Source organism: Camellia sinensis, chromosome 5 (assembly GCF_055761805.1).
Source record: "Camellia sinensis isolate YWXY chromosome 5, ASM5576180v1, whole genome shotgun sequence".
NCBI lineage: Eukaryota > Viridiplantae > Streptophyta > Magnoliopsida > Ericales > Theaceae > Camellia > Camellia sinensis.
Window position 1 is genome coordinate 102,982,287 of NC_138965.1, and position 24,895 is coordinate 103,007,181.

A 24,895-nucleotide genomic window follows, 5' to 3' on the forward strand; every position below is an offset into this window, starting at 1 on the left:
CAAAATGAATATTTAAAAGATCAAGTCGAGTGTGTGACATTCTATTCTTAAGACAGATTCGCCCCGTTACAATGTTTACAGAGAAATGACGTCTATCTCCCAAGATACAATGATCATCACAAATTGTAGTAGCACTCCAAACAATTTGTACGGTGAACAAAAACCTTATGTTCTATACTCTCTTTAATTTTTCTAAAAATTCATATGAAGAATTTATGCAAACAAAGCAAATGGACAGCAAAATGAATTTTTTCAGACTGTTTTTCAGATCACCAAACTGCTGGAATTAAACTAGTATTTATAGGCAAAAAATCCTGTCCGAACAGGTGCTATAAAAACTGAACAGATATGAAACTGTTTGAACAGATTCAATTCAAAATTTGAACAGATCTACAAACTGTTTGGCAGTTTTAAAACTGCTCGGAACTGCTGGGCAGTTTTCCCAATCTGTTGGGCAGTTTGAACCTGTTGAACTGCTGGAAAATGGACTGAAAATTGGGTACAGTTTTGGATAGAAAATTAAATTCAATTTTGGCACAAAATTTGAATTCAATTTCATTAGAATTTCTAGAAAAAAATTTAAATAAATTTTGTCCAAAAAATTAATATAAGAACTGACCCTACCTACAACCATGCCCGGCACGGCTCGGCTCGGCCGGTCGATCAGACGGCGGCAGCGCGCGCGCGTGTGTGGTGGTTTAGGCTAAGGTTCAATTTGTCCATAACTCATCCCTTCTATAAACTTGGGGTGTCCCTTGGGGCCCAACCCAAGTGTTGCAACCTAAAGCTTATATACATACACAAGCTCTCTTAAAGTTTCAATGTAGGACAACCCATTTCAAGGAAACCCATATTTAATTCTTTAATTGTCCATTCCACGAACCCGAAAACGATGTCAAGTCCCCATTTACTCATAAATGGTTTTGATGAACCGTCTTCACCGTATGACTTGCCATGCGGCAAGAAACACATCACTTCTTCGGACCCACCTCAAAAGATGTGTGGTCCTACTCAATTTTGGGCTCAAAGATGGCCCAAAATAAGCCTATATAAAACCAATTTTCCAACAATCCCCCACATGAATGGAATTTGACGAAGAGAAAATGTAACAACGTGATCTAATAACAGAGAGTATAGAAATTGGAAATATTCTGCAAAGGATAGGTAGCTTTTGGCTTTGAACCTTCCCTTGTGAGACACTATCGGATTTACTAGCTAACCAGTGAATATGGTGTCTTGAACTGTTCAGCCGTTTGTGTAAACTAAGATAATAGAACTCACACAGTATATCTCCAGACACAGTTTAGTTCTCACTATTGTGTTCATTTTGGCCCTAAACAACCTGGTCTTTTATAAGTGCTCTAGAGAATTGTAACCCTTCACAAATCTCATAGAACCGGCCCAGTTCACACTCACATAGGTGATTCTTATGAAGAGTATCCCGTCATACTCCACTAGGTTTATCTAGATATAAGAATCATTAAAATTTTACTTAACCTAAAACATTGTAGACATCACTATTTCATCCTAGAAATTGGTAAGAGTTTGACTCCTCAGTGATCCTTCTGAGTCATACACAACTCGGTTGTCCTTTTAAACCTAGATCTTGGGATCTCCAGTTAACTAGGTTGGGTTGCCTTTGAGGTAACTCTTATTTAACAGGCTTATGTCTCATTCCCCTCAATGAATTCTCAACTAGCTCTCTTGCTAACCCTTTGGTTAGTGGATCCGCTATGTTGTCTTTAGACTTCACATATTCAATGGAAATAATTCTATTAGAGAGTAGTTGTCTCACGGTGTTATGTCAACGACGAATGTGTCGCGACTTACTATTATACATATGACTCTCTGCTCTACCAATTGTTGATTGACTATCACAATGTATGCATATAGCAGGCACCGGTTTTGGCCATATTGGAATATCTTCAAGAAAGTGGCAAAGTCATTCTGCTTCTTCTCCAGCTTTATTTAAAGTTATGAATTCTGATTCCATGGTAGACTTAGCAATGCAAGTCTGGTTAGAAGATTTCCAAGATACAACCGCACCACCAAGAGTAAAGACATACCCACTGGTGGACTTTGAGTCTCTAATATCCGATATCCAATTTGCATCACAACACCCTTCAAGTACTGCTGGATATCTAGTATAATTCAGCCCAATGTTACGAGTAAATCAGAGATATCTTAGAACCCTTATAATTGCTTTCTAGTGTTCTACTCCTAGATTACTCGTATATCTACTTAATTTACGTACTGCATAAGTTATATCTGGGCGAGTGCAGTTCATCAAGTACATTAAGCTTACAATAATTTGGGCATCCTCTAATTGAGAAATACTTTCTTGTACATTCTTAGAGAGAAACAAATTAACATCCACAGGTGTTCTAGCAAGATGATCATCATCTTTGCTGAATTTATCAAGTATTTTCTCAATATAACGAGATTGTGACAAAGCATAACCTTCTGATGTTTTGATAATTTTCATACCAAGTATTACATCAGCAATGCCCATGTCCTTCATGTCAAAATATTTATTCAACAGTTTCTTGGTAGTTTTAATCATGTCATTATTACTACCTATGATGAGCATATCATCCACATAAAGACATACTATAACATAACCTTTGTCTGTGTTTTTAATATAAACACATTTGTCACACTCATTAATTTTAAATCCATTTGACATCATTGTCTTGTCAAATTTCTCATGCCATTGCTTTGGTGTTTGTTTTAAACCACATAAGGATTTAACCAATTTACACAGTTTCTTTTCTTTTCCTAGAACAGAAAATCGTTCAGGTTGTTCCATGTAAATTTCTTCATCTAACTCATCATTTAAGAAAGCAGTTTTCGCATCCATTTGATGAATTTCTAGATTGTACAAAGATGCAATAGCAATTAGCATTCTAATGGATGTTATTCTAGTAACCGATGAGTATATGTCAAAGTAATCAAGACCTTCTTTTTGTCTAAAACCTTTGACCACAAGTCTTGCCTTGTATTTGTCAATTAATCCATCTACTTTCATTTTTCTTTTGAAAATCCACTTGTACCCAAGAGGTTTACAAACTAGTGGTAAGTCTACTAATTCCCAAGTGTGATTTTGCAAGATGGATTCAACTTCGCTATTTATAGCTTCTTTCCATAAAGGAGCCTCAAGACTGGGTATAGTTTCTTTAAAAGTTAAAAGCTCATTTTCTAACAAAAAATTTAGAAAATCTGGACCAAAAGATTTTGAGGTTCTAGCACGTTTACTATGCCTAGGTCCCTCTTCCTCATCTTGATATATCTCTTACTCTTGATCTTGTTCTTGATCATTGCTAATAATAGCATGAAAAAATCTTTTCTTATTACTAGTCTCTTATCCAATTTTATTCGGAAACACATGTTCAAAGAAAGATGCATTCCGAGATTCAATAGTAGTATTTACATGCATTTCGGAATGTTCTAATTTATTAATCAAAAACCGATATGCACTACTATTCTTGGCATAACCAATGAAAATGCAATCAACGGTTTTAGGACCTATCTTAGTCTTTTTAGGATTAGGAATAGCCACTTTAGCCAAACACCCCCCACACTTTTTAAGTATTTGTAGGATGATACTCTTCCATGCCACATTTCATAAGGTGTTTGATTCACTTTCTTTCGGGGTACTTTATTAAATATATAGTTAGCAGAAAGTAATGTTTCCCCCTCACAAGTTCTGAGGCAATCCAGAACTTATTAACATGGCATTCATCATTTCTTTTAAAATCTTATTTTTCCTTTCAGCAATTCCATTTTGTTGATATGAGTAAGGAGCGGTGGTTTGATGAATTATTCCATGTTCTTTACAAAATTCACCAAAAGGTGATTCATATTCACCACCTCTATCACTTTTAAGTTTCTTAATTTTCTTACCAAGTTAATTTTCAACTTCATTCTTGAATTGAATGAAAATTTCCAAAGTTTCATCATTGGTTCGAATTAAATAAATATAACTATATCTACTATAGTCATTTATAAAAGTGATAAAATACTTTTTCTCACCTCTAGTTTGAATTGATTTAAAATCACAAATGTCACTATGAATTAATTCAAGTGGTTCCGTACTTCTTTCAATTGAATGAAAAAGATTTTTGGATAATTTTGCCTCAACGCAAATTTCACATTTATGATTTGAATCAATGTCAAATTTAGGTAAATATTCCATATCAATTAATCTACGCAAAGATTCATAATTAACATGTCCAAATCTGCCATGCCATAAATTTGAAGACTCAAGCAAGTAAGAAGAAGATGTATTTTTATTAATAACAGAGAGTACAACAGTCATTACATTCATTTTGAAAAGGCCATCAGGTATGTAACATTTTCCTACATACATCCTGTTTTTGATAAGTACAAACTTGTCACTTTCAAAAACTAGCCTAAACCTATTTTTACTCAACAAAGATTCAGAGACAAGATTCTTGCGAACGTCCGATACATACAACACATTGTTGAGAGTGAGTTCCTTTCCAGATATCATTTTCAGTATAATATTTCATTGTCCTTCAACTTTGGAAGTTGAGTAGTTGTCCATAAAAAATTGTTCACCGTTGTCCACTGTAGAATAAGATGTGAACATCTTTTTGTCAACATAGATATGGCGAGTAACACCAGTGTCCACCCACCATTCTTTAGGATTTCCGACAAGGTTTTCCTCGGAAACAACTGCAGAAAGATTTATGACATCTACACTATTGGAAATTTTATCCACTTCGGTCATATGGGCTTAAACAGGCTTCTTGCTTGTTCTTCTTTTGCTTTTGCATTTGCTACGGCAATCTTTGGCCCGATGTCCCTCTTTGTCACAGATGTAACACTTGCCATTAAACTTGTACTTTTTAGTTCCCCCCCCCCTCCCCCCTTTAGAGCCTTGTGATGAACTTTCTCCAGAAAACTTTCATTTCTTTGCTTTTGGAGCATGTTTTACCACATTTGCCTAAGACTCCATTGGATGCTTACCAGCCTGCTTTTCAAAATTACGGTTGTCCTCTTCAATCCTCAAATGCACAATCAATTCTTCTAAAGACATCTCTTTGCGCTTGTATTTGAGGTAGTTCTTGAATTCCTTCCAGCCTTGTGGTAATTTCTCAATTAAGGCAGCAACTTGGAAGGATTTACTGAGAGACATGTCTTTTGCGTGAATGTCATGCAGAATGAGTTGGAGATCTTGAACTTGGCTTATCACAATCCTAGAATCAACCATCACAAAGTCCAGGAATTTTCCAACCACAAATTTCTTTGAGCCCGCATCTTCTGTTTTGTACTTTTTTCTCCAAAGACTCCCAAAATTCCTTTGCTGTCTTGATAGGACTGTAGACGTTGTACAATGTATTGTCAAGTCTGTTCATGATGTAGTTCCGGCAAAGGAAATCAGCATGTTTCCAAGCATCGACTGTAACAACTACTTGCCGGTCAGTTTCATCCTCTTTCAGAATAGGAGCATCTTCATGGAGAAAGCGTGCCAGGTTTAGAGTTGTAAGATAGAACAACATTTTCTGTTGTCATCTTTTAAAATCAGTTCCTAAGAACTTCTCTGGCTTCTCATCGTGATTGACTGGCACAATCATAACAGGAGGAGGGGTTGGCGCAATTGCAGCCACCATACTCGTACTTGTTTGAGCATTACTTTGACTAGTTTCAGTAGCCATGAATTCTAAATTATAAAACAAAATTATAATTAGAATTTTTTACTACACAGAAAATTTAAACCAAAACCACATAATTAAATTCTGTAAAAATAAGAAACAAGAATTGTAACTTTTATTTTCAATTAATTTGGAAATAAAATAAAATTTTATTTAACCAAATTAATTCTACACAGAAAATTAAATTTCTGTAACACTTCAATAATTAAAATACTGAAACAGAATTTTTATTAATAAACACTCAGATATAATTTCTAAAAACCAAAATTAATTTCTGACAAAATTCCACAAATAAATATTCTGAATTGTTAATGAAACCAGTATATTACTACTAGTTGTAAAAAAAAAAATAGACAATAAATTACTACAATCTGTCAAACAGTATATTACTACTATTTATTTTCCAACCAGAATATTATTTTGTAAAATCACAAAAAATAATTTCTGTAAGAAGAAGAAAGAGAAAAGGAAACAAACTAAAAATTCTGTGAACAGCATAATTCGTGTCTATCTTAAGATTGTAGGAACAATCTTCTATGTACAATAAATAAATTGAAACTAAATCAAACAAATAAAATAAATAACTTACAGAATTTATTTTATCGAACTGAAATGAATATTTAAAAGATCAAGTCGAGTGTGTGACACTTTGTTCTTAAGACAGATTCGCCCCGGTACAGTGCTTACGAACAAATGGCGTCTATCTTTCAGAATACAATGATCTTCACAAATTGTAGTAGCACTCCAAACAATTTTTACGACAAACAAAAACCTTATGTTCTATACTCTCTTTAATTTTCCTAAAACTTAATATGAAGAATTTATGCAAACAGAGCAAATAAACAACAAAATGAATTTTTTCAGACTGTTTTTCGAATCACCAAACTGCTGGAATTAAACTAGTATTTATAGGAAAAAAATCTTGTCCGAACAGGTGCTATAAAAACCTGAACAGATATGAAACTGTTTTGAACATATTCAATTCAAAATTTGAACAGATCTGCAAACTGTTGGCAGTTTTAAAACTGCTCGGAACTGCTAGGCAGTTTTCCCAATCTATTGGATAGTTTGAACCTGTTGAACTGCTGGAAACTGGACTGAAAATCGGGTACAATTTTGGACAAAAAATTAAATTCAATTTTGGCACAAAATTTGAATTCAATTTCATTAAGAATTTCTGGAAAAAATTCAAATAAATTTTGTCTAAAAAATTAATATAAGAATTAACCCACAACCCACACCCACGCCCACACCCGGCACGGCTCGGCTGGCGGCGGCGGCGCGTGTGTGGTGGTTTGGGCTAAGGTTCAATTCGTCTATACTCCTCCCTTCTACAAACTTAGAGTGCCCCTTGGGGCCCAACCCAAGTGTTGCAATCTAGAGCTTATATACATACACAAACTCTCTTAAAGTTTTAATGTGGAACAACCCATTTCAAAGAAACTCACATTTAATTCTTTAATTGTCCATTCCACAAATCCGAAAACAACGTCAAGTCCCCATTTACTCATAAATGGTTTTGACGAACCGTCTTCACCGTGTGACTTGCCATGCGACAAGAAACACGTCACTTTTTCGGACTCATCTCAAAAGACGTGTGGACCCTACTCAATTTTGGGCTAAAAGATGGCCCAAAATAAGTCTATATAAAACCGATTTTCCAACACTTGTTGTGTTAAAGAGGGTGATTTTGGGAAAGATGTAATTATATAAGTATATTTTACATATAAAACTGTTACATTTAAAACTGTCACATTACTTATATGATGTGATGCATTCATGATCATAACTATCTGTATGTTGTTATTATTTAGAATCATTTGAGATCTCTACTGGATTTTATGTTCATGCCATGTTGCTAATCATATTTCAAGTATAAATTGAGAAGTCGTTCAAGGTTGAAGAATCTTCTTAAATTGTTGGCCAAGAAGCCTTTTATTTGTTGGCGGGAGGCCATTGTAAAAGGGTTAAGCCCTTTCTTTTTATGTAATAATGTAAGCTTATGAGCATTTCTTCAATTGTAAAACATTTTGCATCCAATGTATATACGAATGAAAGAATTTCCATTCATTTATGAATGTGAATGTATATAGCTTCCACATGTTATTAATGAAGTTGGATTATAATAATGGATGTGGTAATATTATTCAAGTAACAAAAAGTGGGGTGTGACATTGCAGTTGGGATTTTCTTAATGATTTGTATGCTCTTTAGCTTTGTTATGTGTTATTTTGTTAAACAAATGATTTGAGAAAGTTAGAATTTGATTAATTTATGTATTAGTGCATGAAATGTGGATCTCTCTTTAGTTTTGCTTATTATTCAATTAAATGTTCATGTGGTTATCTTGTGACTTGGCTTTTAGAAGGAAATTGAGTTTTGAGAAAGAAGCCCCAACTTTTTCATAAAATCAAGAGGTATGAATGTTATTGAAAGAGGATTTGATCGAGAATATTCATGAGATCCTTGGAAATGTTGAGTATTTTTGAAATGTTGAGATTGTTGGAAAACAATTTTTTTTTTTTTTTTCGGAAAGTTTGAGAAAGACTTGAGTTTTATACAATGGTTGTCTTTCAATTATTGTATTAGAGAAAAATATAAATGAGCTATTTGCAAATCATGGATTTGTGAACTCGTTATTTTGTACTTCGGAAATGATTTCATTTTGAGAAAAAAATTATGAATATCATGGTGAATTTGGTTAAGGGTGTGGTTGTGAATAATTAATTTGGCTTTAGATTCATAGTGAAAGTCCAAAAACACGCACAGTGTAGATACCAAGTTCCTTCTAGTTAGAAGCCGGTAAAGTGATTTTTGGGTAGTGCTTTAAGAGCCTACTTGCAGACATTAACTCGTGGATTACCAATGTTGTATTTACTATCCTAATTTCTATTTAAAAGAACCTGTTTGGAGTGTGATTTTAAAACCCTTGCATGACATTGTTTAAAAAATGAAAACTCATGTTTTTGGGCATGTCATTTCATATGAATTCATTGCATGATTTTGTTAAACATCATATATTTTATTGGGTTATCTCTATTGAGCTTTTTGCTCGCCCTTTGTGGAAACAACTTTCAAGTACTAACGGTGTGCTTATGCCAAGATGATAGTTTGGGAGGATTTTGGAGTTTAGTTTTGTTGTATTTTCTTTTGTATAACCCAGGGTTTTAATGTATTATTAGGCTTATGACCCACTTTTGTTATAACCAAGTAAAGTCTTGGCAACTTATAACCTTTAAGGCATAAACTTATTTTTGGTTTAATGTTGTTCCTTATATATAATATGCTATAGATTCATATTTTATGATCGATGAATGTATTAATGCATGTGATGCTATTCTGTAAAACTCAAAGAACATTATGAAGGAAACACAGCTTGGACATATTTCTACTATCAAATTTTTTAAATTAATTAGACTTCCGCATGTTTAATGAGAAATATAATGTGTAGTTCGGTATCTATATGTTTTGGAAGTCACACCGAAGATAAAAGGGAGAGAGAGATAACAGTGCGGTGGGTTCAAAAATAATTAATTATCAAAAAGTAATAAACATTATAAATATTAATAATTAAAATCATAAATTTTTTTATTAAAGTATAATAATTCTTGAAAGGAGAATTTATTAGAAAATCATCTTTCAAGTACTTATATTTCAATTAGTACATAAGATAATTTTGTATTCCAATAAGTCCTATGGACATTTAATTCACCAAATCCTAATTATTATATTTGAGATATGTTATGAATAATCTTACGCTTACAAATATTTGTTGAACCCTTAGCAACTTGGTTGTGTAAACATTCACATTAAATAAATTTAATAGTATGAATGTTCACGTCATGAAATATTCATACTATTAATGTAAATATCAATATGTTTCATCATATTATTATGAGGGGTATTTTGGTAACTATGTCACCTATAGACTTTATTAAAATATAAAAAAAATAATTTACACTAAAAGGTTGTTTGTGATAATATAAATAAGTATACTTTTTGACTTTTTACTTAAAAGATGTATAGAAAATAAAGAAGTGACGTGACCTAAATAAATACACTTGTCTAAATAAGTATAATTATTTAATTTATGTCAAATAGTGCTTAAGTGAAGCATAAATAGGTGAGGAAAAATTTATGAATAAATTTTAGATAAGTATACCTATTTAAATAAGTATAATTATTTAATTTATATCAAATAGTGCTTAATGAAACATAAATATGGAGGAAAAATTTATGAATAAATTTAAAAGTTGACAACTAATTTTTCAAAAAAAAAAAAAAAAAAAGAGACTGTTTTGACACATTTATTTCCCCTCTCTTTTCTATCTCCCCAAACCAAACAACGATCCTATTTTCCAAAATGACTGTTTAATCTTCTCAACTACCCACTAGGAAAACTTCTACCGTTAATCTCTCTCTCTCTCTCTCTCTCAACACTTCTTTGAATGTTAGTTGGTGTCTTCTCTATATCTATATAATTCTAGTATGGCATATATGTCTTCTCTGTTTGTTTCCTGTGAAAATTTTTCAAAACAATCCCGACCCAGAATTTCTGCACCTCCCAAACTTCCACGAATCAAACCCCTACATTTTCCCAATGCTTTAATGCTAAATTTTGGGTTTTTCTTTGGTTTTGGTGTTATTTTTACCAAAATCAATGGCTTCTTCTACGCCAGTACCCAAATTATTTATCTTCTTTATCATCATCTTCACTTTGACTTGTACACTAACAACCACATGTTCTCTACCTTTTGTCGTCTTCCATGGTAATTTTTCAATTTTTCTCTTTTTTTTTTTTCTTTTGATTATGTAGTCATTAGCTAGCTACTTTGTCCTTTGTTAGTACTCTCACTATGCTCAGTTTGGTTCAATTAATTTACTGTTTGATGTTTAAGTGCTTTTACCAAGTTGGTTTGTGGAATGTAACACTTTGGTTGTTTTGGATTGTGGCTTTATGAAATTTTCTATATTTAACATTACCCTTATTTGCTGCGCTAAAAGCTTAAATTTTTAGGACTATTAGCATTAATACGAACACGGAAATTTCTTTCAAGTAACTACTTAATTTATGACCTTTTTGGTAATGTTGTGTGTTTAAGGTTGGTTGGTTGTTCTTGAATTTTGTCTTCCTTAAGTTAGTGATTTTTGTTATTTTTGGTGTTCTTTAAAGAAAAAAGCCACACCCATAATGTGCTTTCTATGAATTTCCTCTATTAAACTATAAATAAATAACACCTGTTTCTTTTTTTTCCTTTTTTCAAGAAGTGTGTATATACAGGCCCTTGAATTATGTAGTCTTTTTGTTTTTCAGGTCAGTTTGAATTATGCAGTCTAAATTGTTCTTGATTATGATAGTGGGTGATCTCATCATGGAACATACTTATATTAATATCTTGAAATTTTCATTAAACATCTTCAATGTGTTTCTATAAATATATAAATTATCATTTCCATTCTTCTTACATTCATAACATTTCTCCAATATGTCTGTAATGTTTTAATGATTCAGGACTACATTTGGATCGGGATTGATACCTATGTCCCTAGTTATAGTTCTGAATTTTTCTTTGAATCCCAATATTAATATTCCATACCTTTAATGATTGTTATTTCCAATAGTTATATGAGACATACACTCTGCTCCTTTTACCTTCCCTCATACCTTGTTTCTAGGAGAATTTAATGCCTTTTGATGCATACTTGATACAATAATGAATATAATAGCACCAGAAGGGTAAGGCAATTTGTTATCATTGCACACATCTATATATCTAATGGATAGTTTGAATTGATGCATTTATCTTCTTACTAAATAAATACCATGTAGTTTTCAAAATTGGTAATTATATTACTACATCTACAACCCTCTTCCTCCCTTCTTTTGGTCCTGTCTATTTTCAGCAACAACTTGTGTTGGAATATTTACGGCTATGTTGTGTTTGTGGATAATTAAGACATTGCGAGTTGGGGAAATTTATTTATGTTGTGTTAGTTCCAAGAAAAAAATCCCTCTGTTCCTTTAGAAGTTATTTATGATCTCGAGAAAAACCCAAGTCTTTTACTATTTTTTGAAAACATGCAAAACTTATGGAAAATCATCATTTCAGCGTGATGATGAAAAAGAATCCATTATTTAGTAATTTATTTATGTGACTTTTAACGTGAATAATACTATACCAAATTAGGCCGGGCTAATGTGGTCCTTACAGGAGTCTTTATGCCTTTGGTGCTACTATAAACTCTGAATTTTTTATGTCATCAATTTTGATATTTCCATACAAATTAGGACTCCAACGACCTTGATGTAACTGCACTAGGATGACCAGAATCTGTGACAGTCCAAAAGGAAGTATATAAAAAATTTGAAATAGCTACTTACCTTTCTTACCTGTTATGGCAGGGATTGCAGATAAATGCAGTGCTACAGGAGTCAAACGTTTCGTCAAGCTTCTAACCAATTGGACGGGTTCTCAAGGATATTGCGTGTATGCTCTTATTACATTGTATTGCTGACACTATTTAAGACTTTTCAACTTGAATTGCTCTTATTGTTTTTGTTTCATTTTATTTTAGATGAAAACACAAAAACACGTGTGTATACACACACATGCACATGCACATGCACATGCACATGCACATGCATATATGGTTTCTCTACTAAACTCAACCCCAGCCCACAAGCTGCTAGTGAAACTTGAAGATTTATCAAGATTTGATAAGTAATGTGTATATGTAAAATGTGTAGAAAGCAAAGTCCATAGATCTCCCTATATAGATGTAAAAGAAAGGACATTTTGTACTGAATCCAAAAACATCTAGAAGGATGGGTCTACTCCTCATATGTATTTTTTTCCTAAATTAGGTGATTGTCCTGTAGTAAGTGATGCAGGTGCAGAAGCAGAATTTTCCCAAGAAGATTAACATGAATCACAAAACAAAAGGCATTAAAAATAAAAAAGTCCTAAATAAAGTTATTATTAAAAGAAAATTTTCCTAAAATGACAAAAAGGGAAATTTGGAAACCTAACTGAGGGAATTTGTGCAAAAACTGCCTTAGGTCAACGCAAAAGCCTTGATTTTTTTCTCATTGGGCCAACAGAACATGGGCTCTTTAAAGAAAATTTGACAATGTTAACTGGAGCCCATAGTTACTGTTTTGCCACTTGTCTGCCAATTTGCTCCATATACCAGCAACGCGATCTACATTAGTTAGTCATTCTTATGTTCCTTAACATAGAACCATCAACAGAAATAAACATTAAAATTAGTTTTGTCCAATTTCATAATTTTGGCATCAGCAAAAGTAGAGAACTGAAATGGTTTCAACACAAACAATGAACCATTTGTCAGAAAGATTTATCCATGTAATTTTTTTAGGTATCTATTATTATGGATTTGAGACTGCTTTTGTTTTGTATGTTTTACTGTTCCCTAGTTGAATCCTCTTAAATCTGGAATGTAACTTTTGACTTTGGTTTTTTACCCACATAGAGAAATTGGAAATGGAGTATGGGATTCTTGGTTTATGCCCCTTCTTGAACAGGTGAATCTCACATACTTGCTTGTCATCTGTCATGCATTTTAATAACAAATTTACCAGTAATTTAACATGCTTTTGTTCTTTCACTTTGTAGACAACAATTGCTTGTGAGAAGGTGGTAAATCTGTCTGGTAACGTGTTTGATTCAATGGAATGGGATACAAAATTCAAATTTTTTTTCTCAGTTAGTGCTTCTTCAACTTGCAGGTGAAGAAAATAAGTGAACTCAGTGAAGGTTACAACATAGTCGGACTTTCTCAGGTGAAAAAAAGTGGAGGAGTATAATGGATTTGAATCTTTTTAGAATTCGCCAATATATGTGAATACATCCCTTGTTTCAAGGTTTCTTGGAGTGCGAAATCCATGGAATAAATATTTTGTTAAGTGTTTTCCCATCATACTATTCTGTTGAAGCTTTTGATATATGACTTTGAGCATGTATAAATTCTATATGAGTGTTTATGTCTTATTCAAGAGTCAGTTTTGTTAAGCATTAATTTGAATTGGTGAATAAAAGAAAAGTGATATCAGTTACATGTTATGATTAAATTGAAGACTGAACCAAATTTGTCACTTAACCAGTGTAAAATTTTAAGTTTACCTTCACCTCATCATTGAAATGTGAACCGAGATTTAAGTGACAAATTATCATTAAAAGCTGCAATATAGCATTTGTCAAATCTTGGTGAGTGATGGAGACTTTATGCAAAATCTAGGAGCATTTTGTCAACTGTGATTAGGATTAGCGAGACACACACACAAAAAAAAAAAAAAAAACAAGAAAGATAATATGAATCGAAATAATCACACACACAAGAACACAAGAGTTTACGTGGTTCACCCCAAAATAGGGCTACATCCACAATCACTGTAGTTTCACTGTGATCTGAAAATGATTACAACTCACTCACACGCTACAAGAGACACCCCTCATCTATAAAAGCATAGAAATTAAGACAACGCTTAAACAACAGAGAAACCCTCCAATTGGATTGAGGGCCCAGTGTCCAATACTTAACAGGGTCCACTATACCCAACAATATAGTCTATAATAATGTGTTGTAGCTTCATTCTTCCCCATGTAATATTTTGGCCAATAAATTTCCACATGCTTGTTCTTTCATTTCTGTTTCGATGATTTCCCATAATGCAAACATTTTACCCTATTCTTATGTTTTGCAGGGAAATATGGTTGGCCGAGGGGTTGTTGAGTTTTGTGAGGGAGGACCTCCAGTAAGACTAACTCATTTAAAGCTTTGACATAATATTTATTTGTCAATCCTTTCCATTCTCATCGTTATTGAGCTGCTCTTCTATATATTTTCACTTTAATAATGCCACGTTTTTAGTCTCTTGATTTGAAATCCACATCCATCCAAATGGACCCTTAAACTCTATGCACTCTCGTTCTTCGTATTTGGGACAGGTGAAGAATTTCATATCATTAGCAGGTCCTCATGCTGGGACAGCTTCTGTTCCATTTTGCGGAGTAAGTGATCCTTTTTACACTTACTTTGTTTATTATGGTTTTGAATTCTTCATTATTTCGGCCTTTAAATTTGGAAAATATCTAGAAGGCTAAAGGTACATTCTATTTAGAAGGTGACATTTATTGTTTATGGAAGAGAACCTCAGAAAGTTGTGTGAGGTTGAACACACTGTAACTTGGTATAAATACAAAATTGCTCTCCTTCACCATATCCACATGCAGCATAAACATTTTCCATTCTCTTGCATATACGCCCCAGGGCTTAGGCCTGGTTATTACATGATATATGTGAGACGGGGGGATTACATGAACCCAAGGGATTAGTCAAGGGGAAGCCTCAGACATTCTCACGAGAGAGGGGGGAAAAAATGGAAAGATTAGACAAGGTTAGAGGAAAATATGTGTTCATGATTTTAAGCAGGTGTCTCTGTTTGATTGAGTTTTTAGAACTTGTTTCCTGAAACATAGAAACTAATTTGACAAAATAATCACCAAAAAGTTAATTTTGAATTTCCAAAAATTATTTCTGCCCCAAGAAAAGAGAAAATCATATGAAAATAATGGGTGTTTTTTATTATTATTTTTTCACCAAACTAGTTTTTCAAATTTTTGTTAAAAAAACAGGTTCTAAAAACTCAACCACAGATAAAGGGTTGGAAAAAAGTTGTTCGGTTCGGTGGAGGTTTAATTTTTATGTGTTATGTGTGATTTCTTCTTTCCACACACAATCAAATATTGCAGTCTTAATTTGATGTGTCCTATTATTGTAGTCTGGCTGGTTGTGCATTCTCGTGGACTATTTAATCGAGTTAGCGGTTTACAGCGCCTATGTCCAGGTAAAACAACCCATCTTAAATATGCTGCCACTTAATTTCTTTTTTAATCAAGGACCAATTGCTCTCTCTTCCCTAGTTTTGTGTGTGTGTGTGTTTTGTTCTGTTTTCCTTTTTTTTTTTTGGCTATATTCTCTATGTTACCTCACGTTTATGTGATTGCAGAAACACCTGGCACCTGCTAGTTATATCAAAATCCCAACAGTGAGTATAGTGCTTTACTTTAGTTTAGAAGTTCTTTAAACAAGCTGGTCTAAGGCATGTCATATTTTAAGTCTCATATTCTCAAAGCTGCATATAGTTTGAGTGTACATCACTAACACAACATGACATGACATGACACTTCCCAACATTTAGACACACACAAAACAATTACAAGTTTAAATTAAATAACTTGGAATTCAATTGATAAAACAAAAAATATATAAATTTATACCAATTCTCCTTTAGACTTCAAAAATTATTATCTTTGATTTAAATATTCATATATATGATAATAATTGTTCATCCTTATATATTGTAAGAAATAATGTATAGAGAAAGAGAGAGAATAAATTGTATGTATTATTATTGATTGATGTAATGTTGATATCTATTACAATGATTCATGATTCCTATATATAGAAGAGGGTGAGTGTGTAGTAGGTAAGGAGTAGGTGAAGTGGAGGTAGTAGTGGTGTAGTGGGTTAGGTTTAGTGGAGTAGGTGAGGTGGTAGTGGTGTAGTGGGTTAGGTTTAGTGGAGTAGGTTTAAGTGGGTGAAGTAGGTGGAGAGTAGGTGGATTTTAACAGCCCCCCGCAAACTCAAGGGGGATAGGAACTAACCAACTTGAGTTTGGAGAGAGTAACAAAACAAGAAAATACATAAAAATAAAAGAGGATAGGAGACACGGTATGGTCGTGTCAGACCATTGGTGAAGACACTGGATGGTGGTGTCATAACGTTGTAGAGGACACTGTATGGTGGTGTCAGACCGATGTAGAAGACAGTTTATGGGGTCATGTCGGACCGTTGTAGAAGACAGTTTATGGGGTCATGTCGGACCGTTGTAGAAGACAGTTTATGGAGTCTTGCTGGACCCTTGTAGAAACTAACCGAAATCAATGTCGGGACAGTTTACAGAGTCTTGTCGGACCCTTAAAGGAGCTAACCGGAATCAATGTCGGGACAGTTTACAGAGTCTTGTCGGACCCATGAAGGAGCTAACCGGAATCAATGTCGGGACAGTTTACAGAGTCTTGTCGGACCCTTAAAAAGTCGCACCCTCAAAAGGTGTGCCCAATTCATAAAAAGGCGTGCCATCAAAAGGCGTGCCCAATTCATAAAAAGATGTGCCATCAAAAGGCGTGCCCACTTCATCAAAAGACGTGCCCGACAGAAAGCGTCGAGCCATCAAAAGGGGCGCCTGACACGCGGCGATGCACGTGATTGACAGAGCGCGTGTCGGCCTCGTCGTCTCTGTCTTTATAAACCAAAGCGAAGTCTGAGGCTTGGAAGCATAACAAACCAGTTGAAACCTCTTCGTTCTCTGTAACATTCTGTAACCAACCCTTCTCTGAAACACTCAGCAACCCAAAAACATGGCTTCTTCTTCCCGTTCAGCTACCCAGAACATAGCCTCTTCTTCCCGTGGTCTGCTCACTCTCTTTCCCGACCTCAACGAGTCAACAAGAGAGATAACTGGTGCGGCGGCCTGTGAACCTCAACCAAACACCTCTGGTTTTGCTCCGTTGAACTTTCCGATGCGGTCGGTGGAGCAAAAAATGGCAGTGCAAACGGATATTGAAGCTAATCAGTATACATTGAAGTCCTGTGTTGAAACTATGACTGCGGTCACAAACTTGTCGAACCGGCTGCAGAGTAGGACAAATGAGGTGCAGCATTTAAACGCCCAACTGGCTCTGCTCCAACGCATGTATAAGGATGCGCGAGCAGAGATAAGTGTGCTAAAGGCGGAAAATAAGGAGCTGAAGCGGAAGGCCACCGTTATGTTCCGATTTGGAGGTCCGCCATATGCTGTAGTGGAGGAGCAGGGTGGAGTGATCGTGCCCAGTGGAGTGGGAAACACGGAGGCAACACCGTCAAGGGCCGCCCAGGACAGAGGCAAGAAGAAAAGACCGGCGGAATAGGCGAAAAAGTGAGATCGGTGGGTGGCCGTCTGCAGAAAAGAAAACAAATCTTGTGGTTTTTTTTTTTTTTTTTTTTTTTTTTTTTTTTTTTTTTAGGTGATCGGGGTGAGCCCCAACATGAATAAAATAAGGGAAGGTTTGGTGTGCAAATTTGTATTGTTTTTTTTTTTTTTTTTTTTAAATATATATATATATTCTATATATTCTAGTGGGATGAATGATGAGTTGTATGAAACGATGGGAACAAGTCCATGTGGGTTAGGGAATGGCGATGATAATGTGTTGTGGGTGGTGGAAAAAGTAAAGTGAGAGAGAGACACACTGTAACATATTAACATAGTTTATCTTAGGTTTACCGGCACATTCCTTTTCTGAAGATATGCATTCCAGCTCAAACCACTTCAAATAATTCACAAATCTCATCATCACCTCACGTGATAAGAAGACAAATTTGCAGCTGTAACACTGCCCAACGTGGGTGAACAGTTGGTTGATAAAAATCCTTTGGTGAAGTGATGGCGAATCATCCTCACTCTTGAGCCCCTCCATTACACCAACTTTGGTACCGTTTACCTTGGAAGGGGCTTGTGCATTGGCCTTAACCTGCAAACCCCCAGTGGCAGCAGATTTTGATTTAATCCCTCGTGCATCCACATTTGCTGGAGGTCCTCCAAGCTTGCTGGATGTCTTGGCACCAGAATCGGGTGGAGGAGATGCAACTGGAAAAAATGCAGAAGTAGCGGCGGTAGCAACCATTATGAAAAATCTATCACCAAGCTGAGAAGAAGCTGGAAGAGCACGGTAGAAAACGTCAGAAATTGGATGTTTTGGTGGCAGATTCGAAGCTGTCTGAGTGCGGAAAAGCAGTTGAGAATTGCGTGATTAGTGACGGTCGTTTGGTGGAGAACGGTGAATCAGAGACGACGTCTGCGAAACAGTGTGCATCTCCGACTTCAAATGTGACAAACGAGCCTGAGGTGGCTCAGAAATGCCCTAAGTTAGGCATGACTTCTGTGCGTGGAAGGAGGAGAGATATAGAAGACGCTGTGGCCATTCACCCCTTGCTTTGCCGCCGGAGTAGTCAGAATCCGGCGGATTTGCACTTTTTCGGCGTTTACGACGGCCACGGTTGCTCACATGTGGCGATGAAGTGCAAAGATCGATTGCACGAGATAGTGAGAGACGAGCTCGAAAGCCACGAAGAAGATTCGTGGAAGAAAATGATGGAGCGAAGTTTCTCTTCTTGCAGAGTTACGGCTGTGGAGAGTGGCAAGTATGTGTAGAAAATTCCAGCGGGCAGCAAAGGCAAAGGTGTCGGCCGGCTGCCCGCCGGTGAGAAAGAAATACAGGCTTAAATCTTATTGCTCTGATACCATGTAAGAAATAATGTATAGAGAAAGAGAGAGAATAAATTGTATGTATTATTATTGATTGATGTAATGTTGATATCTATTACAATGATTCATGATTCCTATATATAGAAGAGGGTGAGTGTGTAGTAGGTAAGGAGTAGGTGAAGTGGAGGTAGTAGTGGTGTAGTGGGTTAGGTTTAGTGGAGTAGGTGAGGTGGTAGTGGTGTAGTGGGTTAGGTTTAGTGGAGTAGGTTTAAGTGGGTGAAGTAGGTGGAGAGTAGGTGGATTTTAACATATATGATATGTAATAAATATATAAAATCATATATTTTGCCAGTGTCCTTCACATTTCGTGTCAGCGTGTTCGTGTCTATGCTTCTTAGATGCATTATAACACATGTTAGTTTTAACTACTTGTAAAGTCAAATTGCTTTCTTCGTATGCGTAATTGTAATCTTTGTGGCACCCTCTCATTGATGAACATCAGCTAGTACTTCCTATCCAAGGTGCTAAACTTGATTAAGTTATTTTCTCAGGACATTAAAGGCTATCTAGAAGGATGTAGGTTCCTCCCAAAACTTAATAATGAACGTGTGAATCATAGAAACTCCACTTACAAAGAACGGTTCTCTAGCTTGCAGAATTTGGTGCTTATAATGGTGAGTTGAAAAGCTATTGCTTTGTTTTCTTTTCTTTTTTGTTGTTGTTGTTGTTGTTTTTTTTTTTTTTTTTTTTTTGATGCTTTTCTGTCTTTGTACACCTCAACAGTTCGAACAGGACGCAGTTTTGGTGCCAAAGGAAACCTCCTTGTTTGGGTACTATCCAGATGGATCTTGGAGCACGGTTTTGCCTGCTCAAGAGGTATATGATGTAGGACACATTGCATAGTTAAAAATTTATTATTTGTTATAATTTTTATTTTTATTTTGTAACTTTTCATATTTAGGAGAGGGATTTTTAAAAAAAATATTTTTAGTTATTTTTAAGTTTCTAATAGTGAGATTTCAATCCTACAATAGGTTGCAATATTGATTACAAGAGTTTCTAGAAGGTTATCAGTTGTTGTCCAAGCTTTATAGGGAAATACCCTATTCAAGGGGTGACGAATATTGTAGTATTATTCCTCTTTAAAAGAATTGAGAATTTTCTCTTCTCGGTTCCTTGTGATTCAAGGGTTTTCTTCTTAGTGAATTCTAGGATTTTTGAGATGGAAGATGGCGTTCTTACTTCACACCTAGCATGTACGGCCTGGGACACGCACCCCACCATGAAGGGCCCAGCACATGCACCCTACCCATTTCTAATACCATGTTATACGGTCTTAGGTAGAAGTCAACTTCAAAAACTAACTTGTGAAGTGAGGGTGCCTCACGTGTATACATTGCACATTTACTTTGTATCCAGGTGATGTGGGACTTCGTTTCGCACTATGATGCACTTGTTAAGCAAGATTGTTTGTCGGTAGGATGCCAATGATCTTGTCCATTTCTTAGGAAAATAAGAAGTCCACGCTATCACAAAACTATCTAGTTTTAGTGCAAAAATCCACAATTGTATTCACTTTGGGTCAAAATTTAGCTTATATTTCATTCACTTTCCTTTCTTTTTTCTTTTCCTCCACAAATCCCCTCTCAAATCCTTGAACCAAGCACAGCCTTAGGATTCCTAGAAATAACAACATATACATCAATTCAAAAAAGAGGGAAAAGTGATCAAAATCTAGCTTATATTTCCTTCACTTTTCCTTATCCTTTTCTTTTCACTCCACAAATCCCTACTCAAATTTTAATCCAAACACAACCTAAAGATGGTGCCTGCCACCATAGATAACATGAGGGACTTTTTCAAATGACATGTGAAATGAATGGAGTCGTTTCGATGTTGCATGAAACAAAATGAATAACAAGTCAAATGATTTATTACTACACCAAGAAAAACAAAAAAAAACAAAAAACAAATCCACAATCAAAGACATTTTTTGGGCCTAGAGTATTTTCCAGCCTTGTAGAAGGCTGCAAAAAATCCAGTTTGTTTGATCCCTTGATTGCTGTCAAATGAGGAAATGTATTAAGCTCGGTCTTCTTTGCTATTTACAACACGTTACCTACGTTACATGGACTCAGGTATAAGTATCGAGTAAGGGTGCATGTCCAAGTGTCAGACCTTTATAAATTTAAATTTTAGGATATTGTGATATGTATCTAAAATAGGATATGGGTACAGAGAATTGTTATGTACACACATATATATTACATGAGAGAGAGAGAGAAGTGCTTTTTGGCATGGGCTTCTGGTGCCAATGAAGTGAAAGAAGACGATGAGGCTGTGAAAGAGAGTTTTGTAAATTGCTTACTGTGAATTTGGTGTGCTAATGGCGTGCATTTGTAGTGAAAAAAGAGATGGGATTGGAGAGAGAGAGAAAGAGAGGTGCTTTTTCTGGTGCCAGTGAAGCGAAACCACTCCAATTATCTGATGGAACAGCCATTGGAGAAGGGTCAGTAGAAGATTACTCTCTATGGGGTTATCATTACTCTCTGACAGTAACCAAATCGTATGGATTTGAAACTGGGATTGTTTTGTTTTGGTCAAGAAGAATCTGCAACCCAGGCAGTAGTAGATTGTAAAATAATTCAAATTATTCGAATTCAACTGGTGTTCAGTTTATTAAAAATTTATTTTAAATTGACGTGTTATGTAAATATGTCAATATATTTTAAAGCTCGTTAAATTGTGACGTCAAGTTTGGATAATTTAGTACTTGGCTTTTGATTGGTTCAATTAAATCTCGTTTAGGATCGGCTAGAAACATAAGTAAGAAAAAACTGAACACAATTTGAAACTATTTAAGTTTTAAAATCAATTTTAAACAATTTATTGCTCGTCTTATAATAAAAAGAATAATCACAGTCGGTTGGTTCTCCTTAATGAGATCCTCTACTACTTGCGACATATTGAGTATCTCTGACGATGTGATTACCATCTTATTCATTTTGTAATTCAAATGAATTGATTAAAAGCTTCAGCTAAAGATGAGAGCATTTCATCAATTTAGTTTCACCATCAGTTTCTGCTTCCAGCATTTCCTGTTCATTAATGAAGGATATCCTATTTGTCTCATTTCAAGAGAATAAACTCATAATTTATGTTTATTAAATTAATGTTACCTCTTTTGGTCCTGATCTGAGGAGCATCATTGGGGGAGTTTTCTATGGAAAAAAGACAATACTGTATTATCGTGTAATTGGAGCCTTTCAAGATATTGTAAATTATGTAGTGATGTACTTAAAATTGAATGAAGTTTAGGAAAAATGTGGGATTTTGATCTCTTATCTATGTTAAAATGTTTCTTTTCTAGCAAATATAAGTTTCTTATTCTACAAACATTGTGAAAAGTTGAAGAATCCAAGGATCTAAATTAGGTACGAGTGTGACACAAATTTCACACCCTTATCCTTGTCATATCCGGTGGACATGGGTATTTTACGGGAATTAGAAGAATCCATGTAACATAGCACGTTAGAAATAAGAACAATTGGTTGACAGAATTTTTAAAGTGAACATAGGCAGGATTTGGAAAATACCTTTTAAGTAGCTTTTTTTACTTTTTTTGAAGGAGAAAGTAGTAGTTGAAAAAGCTGATAATTTGGTAAATGCTAAAAAAAAAATTTTTTTTTTTGGTTAATAGAAAAGTCTAATGTTTTTGGCTGAAATAGTATGTCATGTTTTAGAGATCAATTATGCAACTAATCTCTAAAATAGTCACTCATTTTTTTTTTAAGGAAAATATTTCTTTGATTGAGTACTGTTAAATTTGAATTATATTGTATTTCGTGCAGACAAAGCTCTACACAGAAGATTGGATCGGTTTGAAAACGTTGGATGAAGCTGGGAAGGTGAAATTCATAAACGTGTCAGGGGGTCATCTCCATATCTCTCCAAGCGACATTGAGAAATACATTGTACCGTACTTGTTGGATGAAGCTTCCATACAACTGGCGAAGATAGCTAAACCATATCACAGAGAATAGTCTTTCTTCTGCATATTCAAAATTAGTTTTGAATGCCTTCATTTCCTACATGAACTGGTAACAATTGTTTAGATTGAGAAGGCTTATTTTTTGTCACATACTGTTAATTCATTTATGTAACCATCTTTTGATGGCTTTTTTTTAATCTTTCTAAGTCTGGGACGAGCATTGTATGCCATGGGTTGGTGTAACTGTTTGCGTTGTTCTTACTTAGACGTGCGAGAAAAAGAAAAAGAAAAAGAAAAAAAACTCGTGTAGTTTGAGAAGATGAGCAGCTTGGATTGTGTTGGTAAGATGATAAAAATCAGTGGGTCTGTTTGTCAAAATTTGTAACTACAAACCGACTCAACTTGCCTCCATATATGTATGTAAAAAAAATTCACTCGCAACCAACCCCTGCCTATCATCAAAACCGACAAATTGGATGAACTTTATAGTGGTTTCAAACTGGTGAGTTAGACTGGTTGGTAGGTTAACTTTGCGAGTTTTGAATATACAAGTTAATGGAGCTTGACAGTATTGAGAGATAATAATATGTTTCTTTTGTTACATGATAACATTATTAGGGACTAGGATTAAATGGACACAATCAGAGTAGAATATGTGCAAGGTTTATCATATTAGCATATTACTATACTACTTAACTAGATGGGTTGAGTTACATTGGGTTAAGGCGAATTAAAAATTTGTAAATCACAATAAACTAACACACCTACTTTCATCTTATAACGCACCCAACCACACCTAACCTGTCACCTCTCTAACTTTGGGTTTCATGTTGAGTTAGGTGGGGTGACTTCGCAGATAAATTGCACACCCTTACATTGTGCCTGTTTGGCAGAAATTATAATCAGTTTATTTCAGCTTTCAGCTTAATTTAAACTATTTTGATGTGTTTGGTTTAACTTATACCTTATAGCTTATAACTTTTTGAAAGTCAGAAATCAGCTTATTCTTTGCGTGGGGCAGGAGATGCTTTAAAAATAAGTCAGAAATCAACTTTTGTTCATAGTTATAAGGTATAAGCTGTTTAGGCATAAGCTATAAGCATTTTCTCACAGCTCTACCAAACAGGTCTATTATACCATTAATCAAATACATCCACCCTTTATTTTTATTGCATATTTTCACTTTTTTTTTTTTTTTTTTTTTTGCATATTAAATTTTAAATATCATGCATCAATTAATTTGTTGATTTTGAAGGAGAATTTGCAGCAAATAATAAGTTTCATTAAAAATTGTAACATGTTCAATATATTTTCTTTCCTATTTTGTATTTTTAACATAACCCAAATCGTTCAAATCTCTTGATTGAAATTGCCAAAAAGTTCAATCAATTTGTCAATTTTGATGATGAGTGTATTGGCCGCAAATTGATACAAAAAATGAATAAATACATAAAAAAGAAAGACGGGGACATTTTCGTCATTCTGTTTCAAGATTCCCTAATTGTGTATTTATTTATTTATTCTTTCTTCCATTGCTACCGTAATTTTTTAAAAGTTCCCATGATTTATAATAAAATTTACCCAAAAAATAAAACACACAGATCAATGGCCTGAGGGACACCAATTGTGTCTCACTGCATATAGAAACCAATCTAGGTGACCCCATAGTATAGTACCAAACACATAATGAAAAAAATGCACTCCCAATGACCTATACAAGTCTGAACAAACTAGTTTACAGTATAAGTTTCACCAAGCAACAACTACTCTAAAAACTCAAGCTCTGTTTGTCACTATCTGATTTCAACCCAAGTGCTCTACTGAAAATGACTCATATAAAAACTCTCAATGGAACCAATACATATCACATATGATGGCTACCTAAAAAAAGCTTCA

General features: G+C 34.6%; 1 protein-coding gene across 1 annotated transcript; it reads left to right on the top strand.

Annotated features, from left to right (window-relative positions):
- The first annotated feature begins 10,010 nt into the window (after positions 1 to 10,010).
- On the top strand, positions 10,011 to 23,229 carry LOC114307089 (alpha/beta-Hydrolases superfamily protein). The gene is made up of 12 exons (XM_028252451.2): positions 10,011 to 10,447; positions 12,082 to 12,166; positions 13,173 to 13,224; positions 13,316 to 13,336; positions 13,429 to 13,482; positions 14,404 to 14,454; positions 14,648 to 14,710; positions 15,481 to 15,546; positions 15,709 to 15,747; positions 19,560 to 19,682; positions 19,792 to 19,884; positions 22,860 to 23,229. The coding sequence occupies exons 1-12, from the start codon at positions 10,339 to 10,341 to the stop codon at positions 23,049 to 23,051; spliced, it is 948 nt and encodes a 315-aa protein (XP_028108252.2). The 5' UTR covers positions 10,011 to 10,338; the 3' UTR covers positions 23,052 to 23,229.
- The last annotated feature ends 1,666 nt before the right edge of the window (positions 23,230 to 24,895 follow it).

Excerpts from the sequence above, each read along its gene's own strand:
- LOC114307089 (XM_028252451.2), top strand. The coding sequence starts at position 10,339 with ATGGCTTCTTCTACGCCAGTACCCAAATTATTTATCTTCTTTATCATC. Across the intron at positions 13,483-14,403 it reads ACATAGTCGGACTTTCTCAG|GGAAATATGGTTGGCCGAGG; the intron begins GTGAAAAAAAGT and ends TATGTTTTGCAG. Across the intron at positions 14,455-14,647 it reads TTTGTGAGGGAGGACCTCCA|GTGAAGAATTTCATATCATT; the intron begins GTAAGACTAACT and ends TATTTGGGACAG.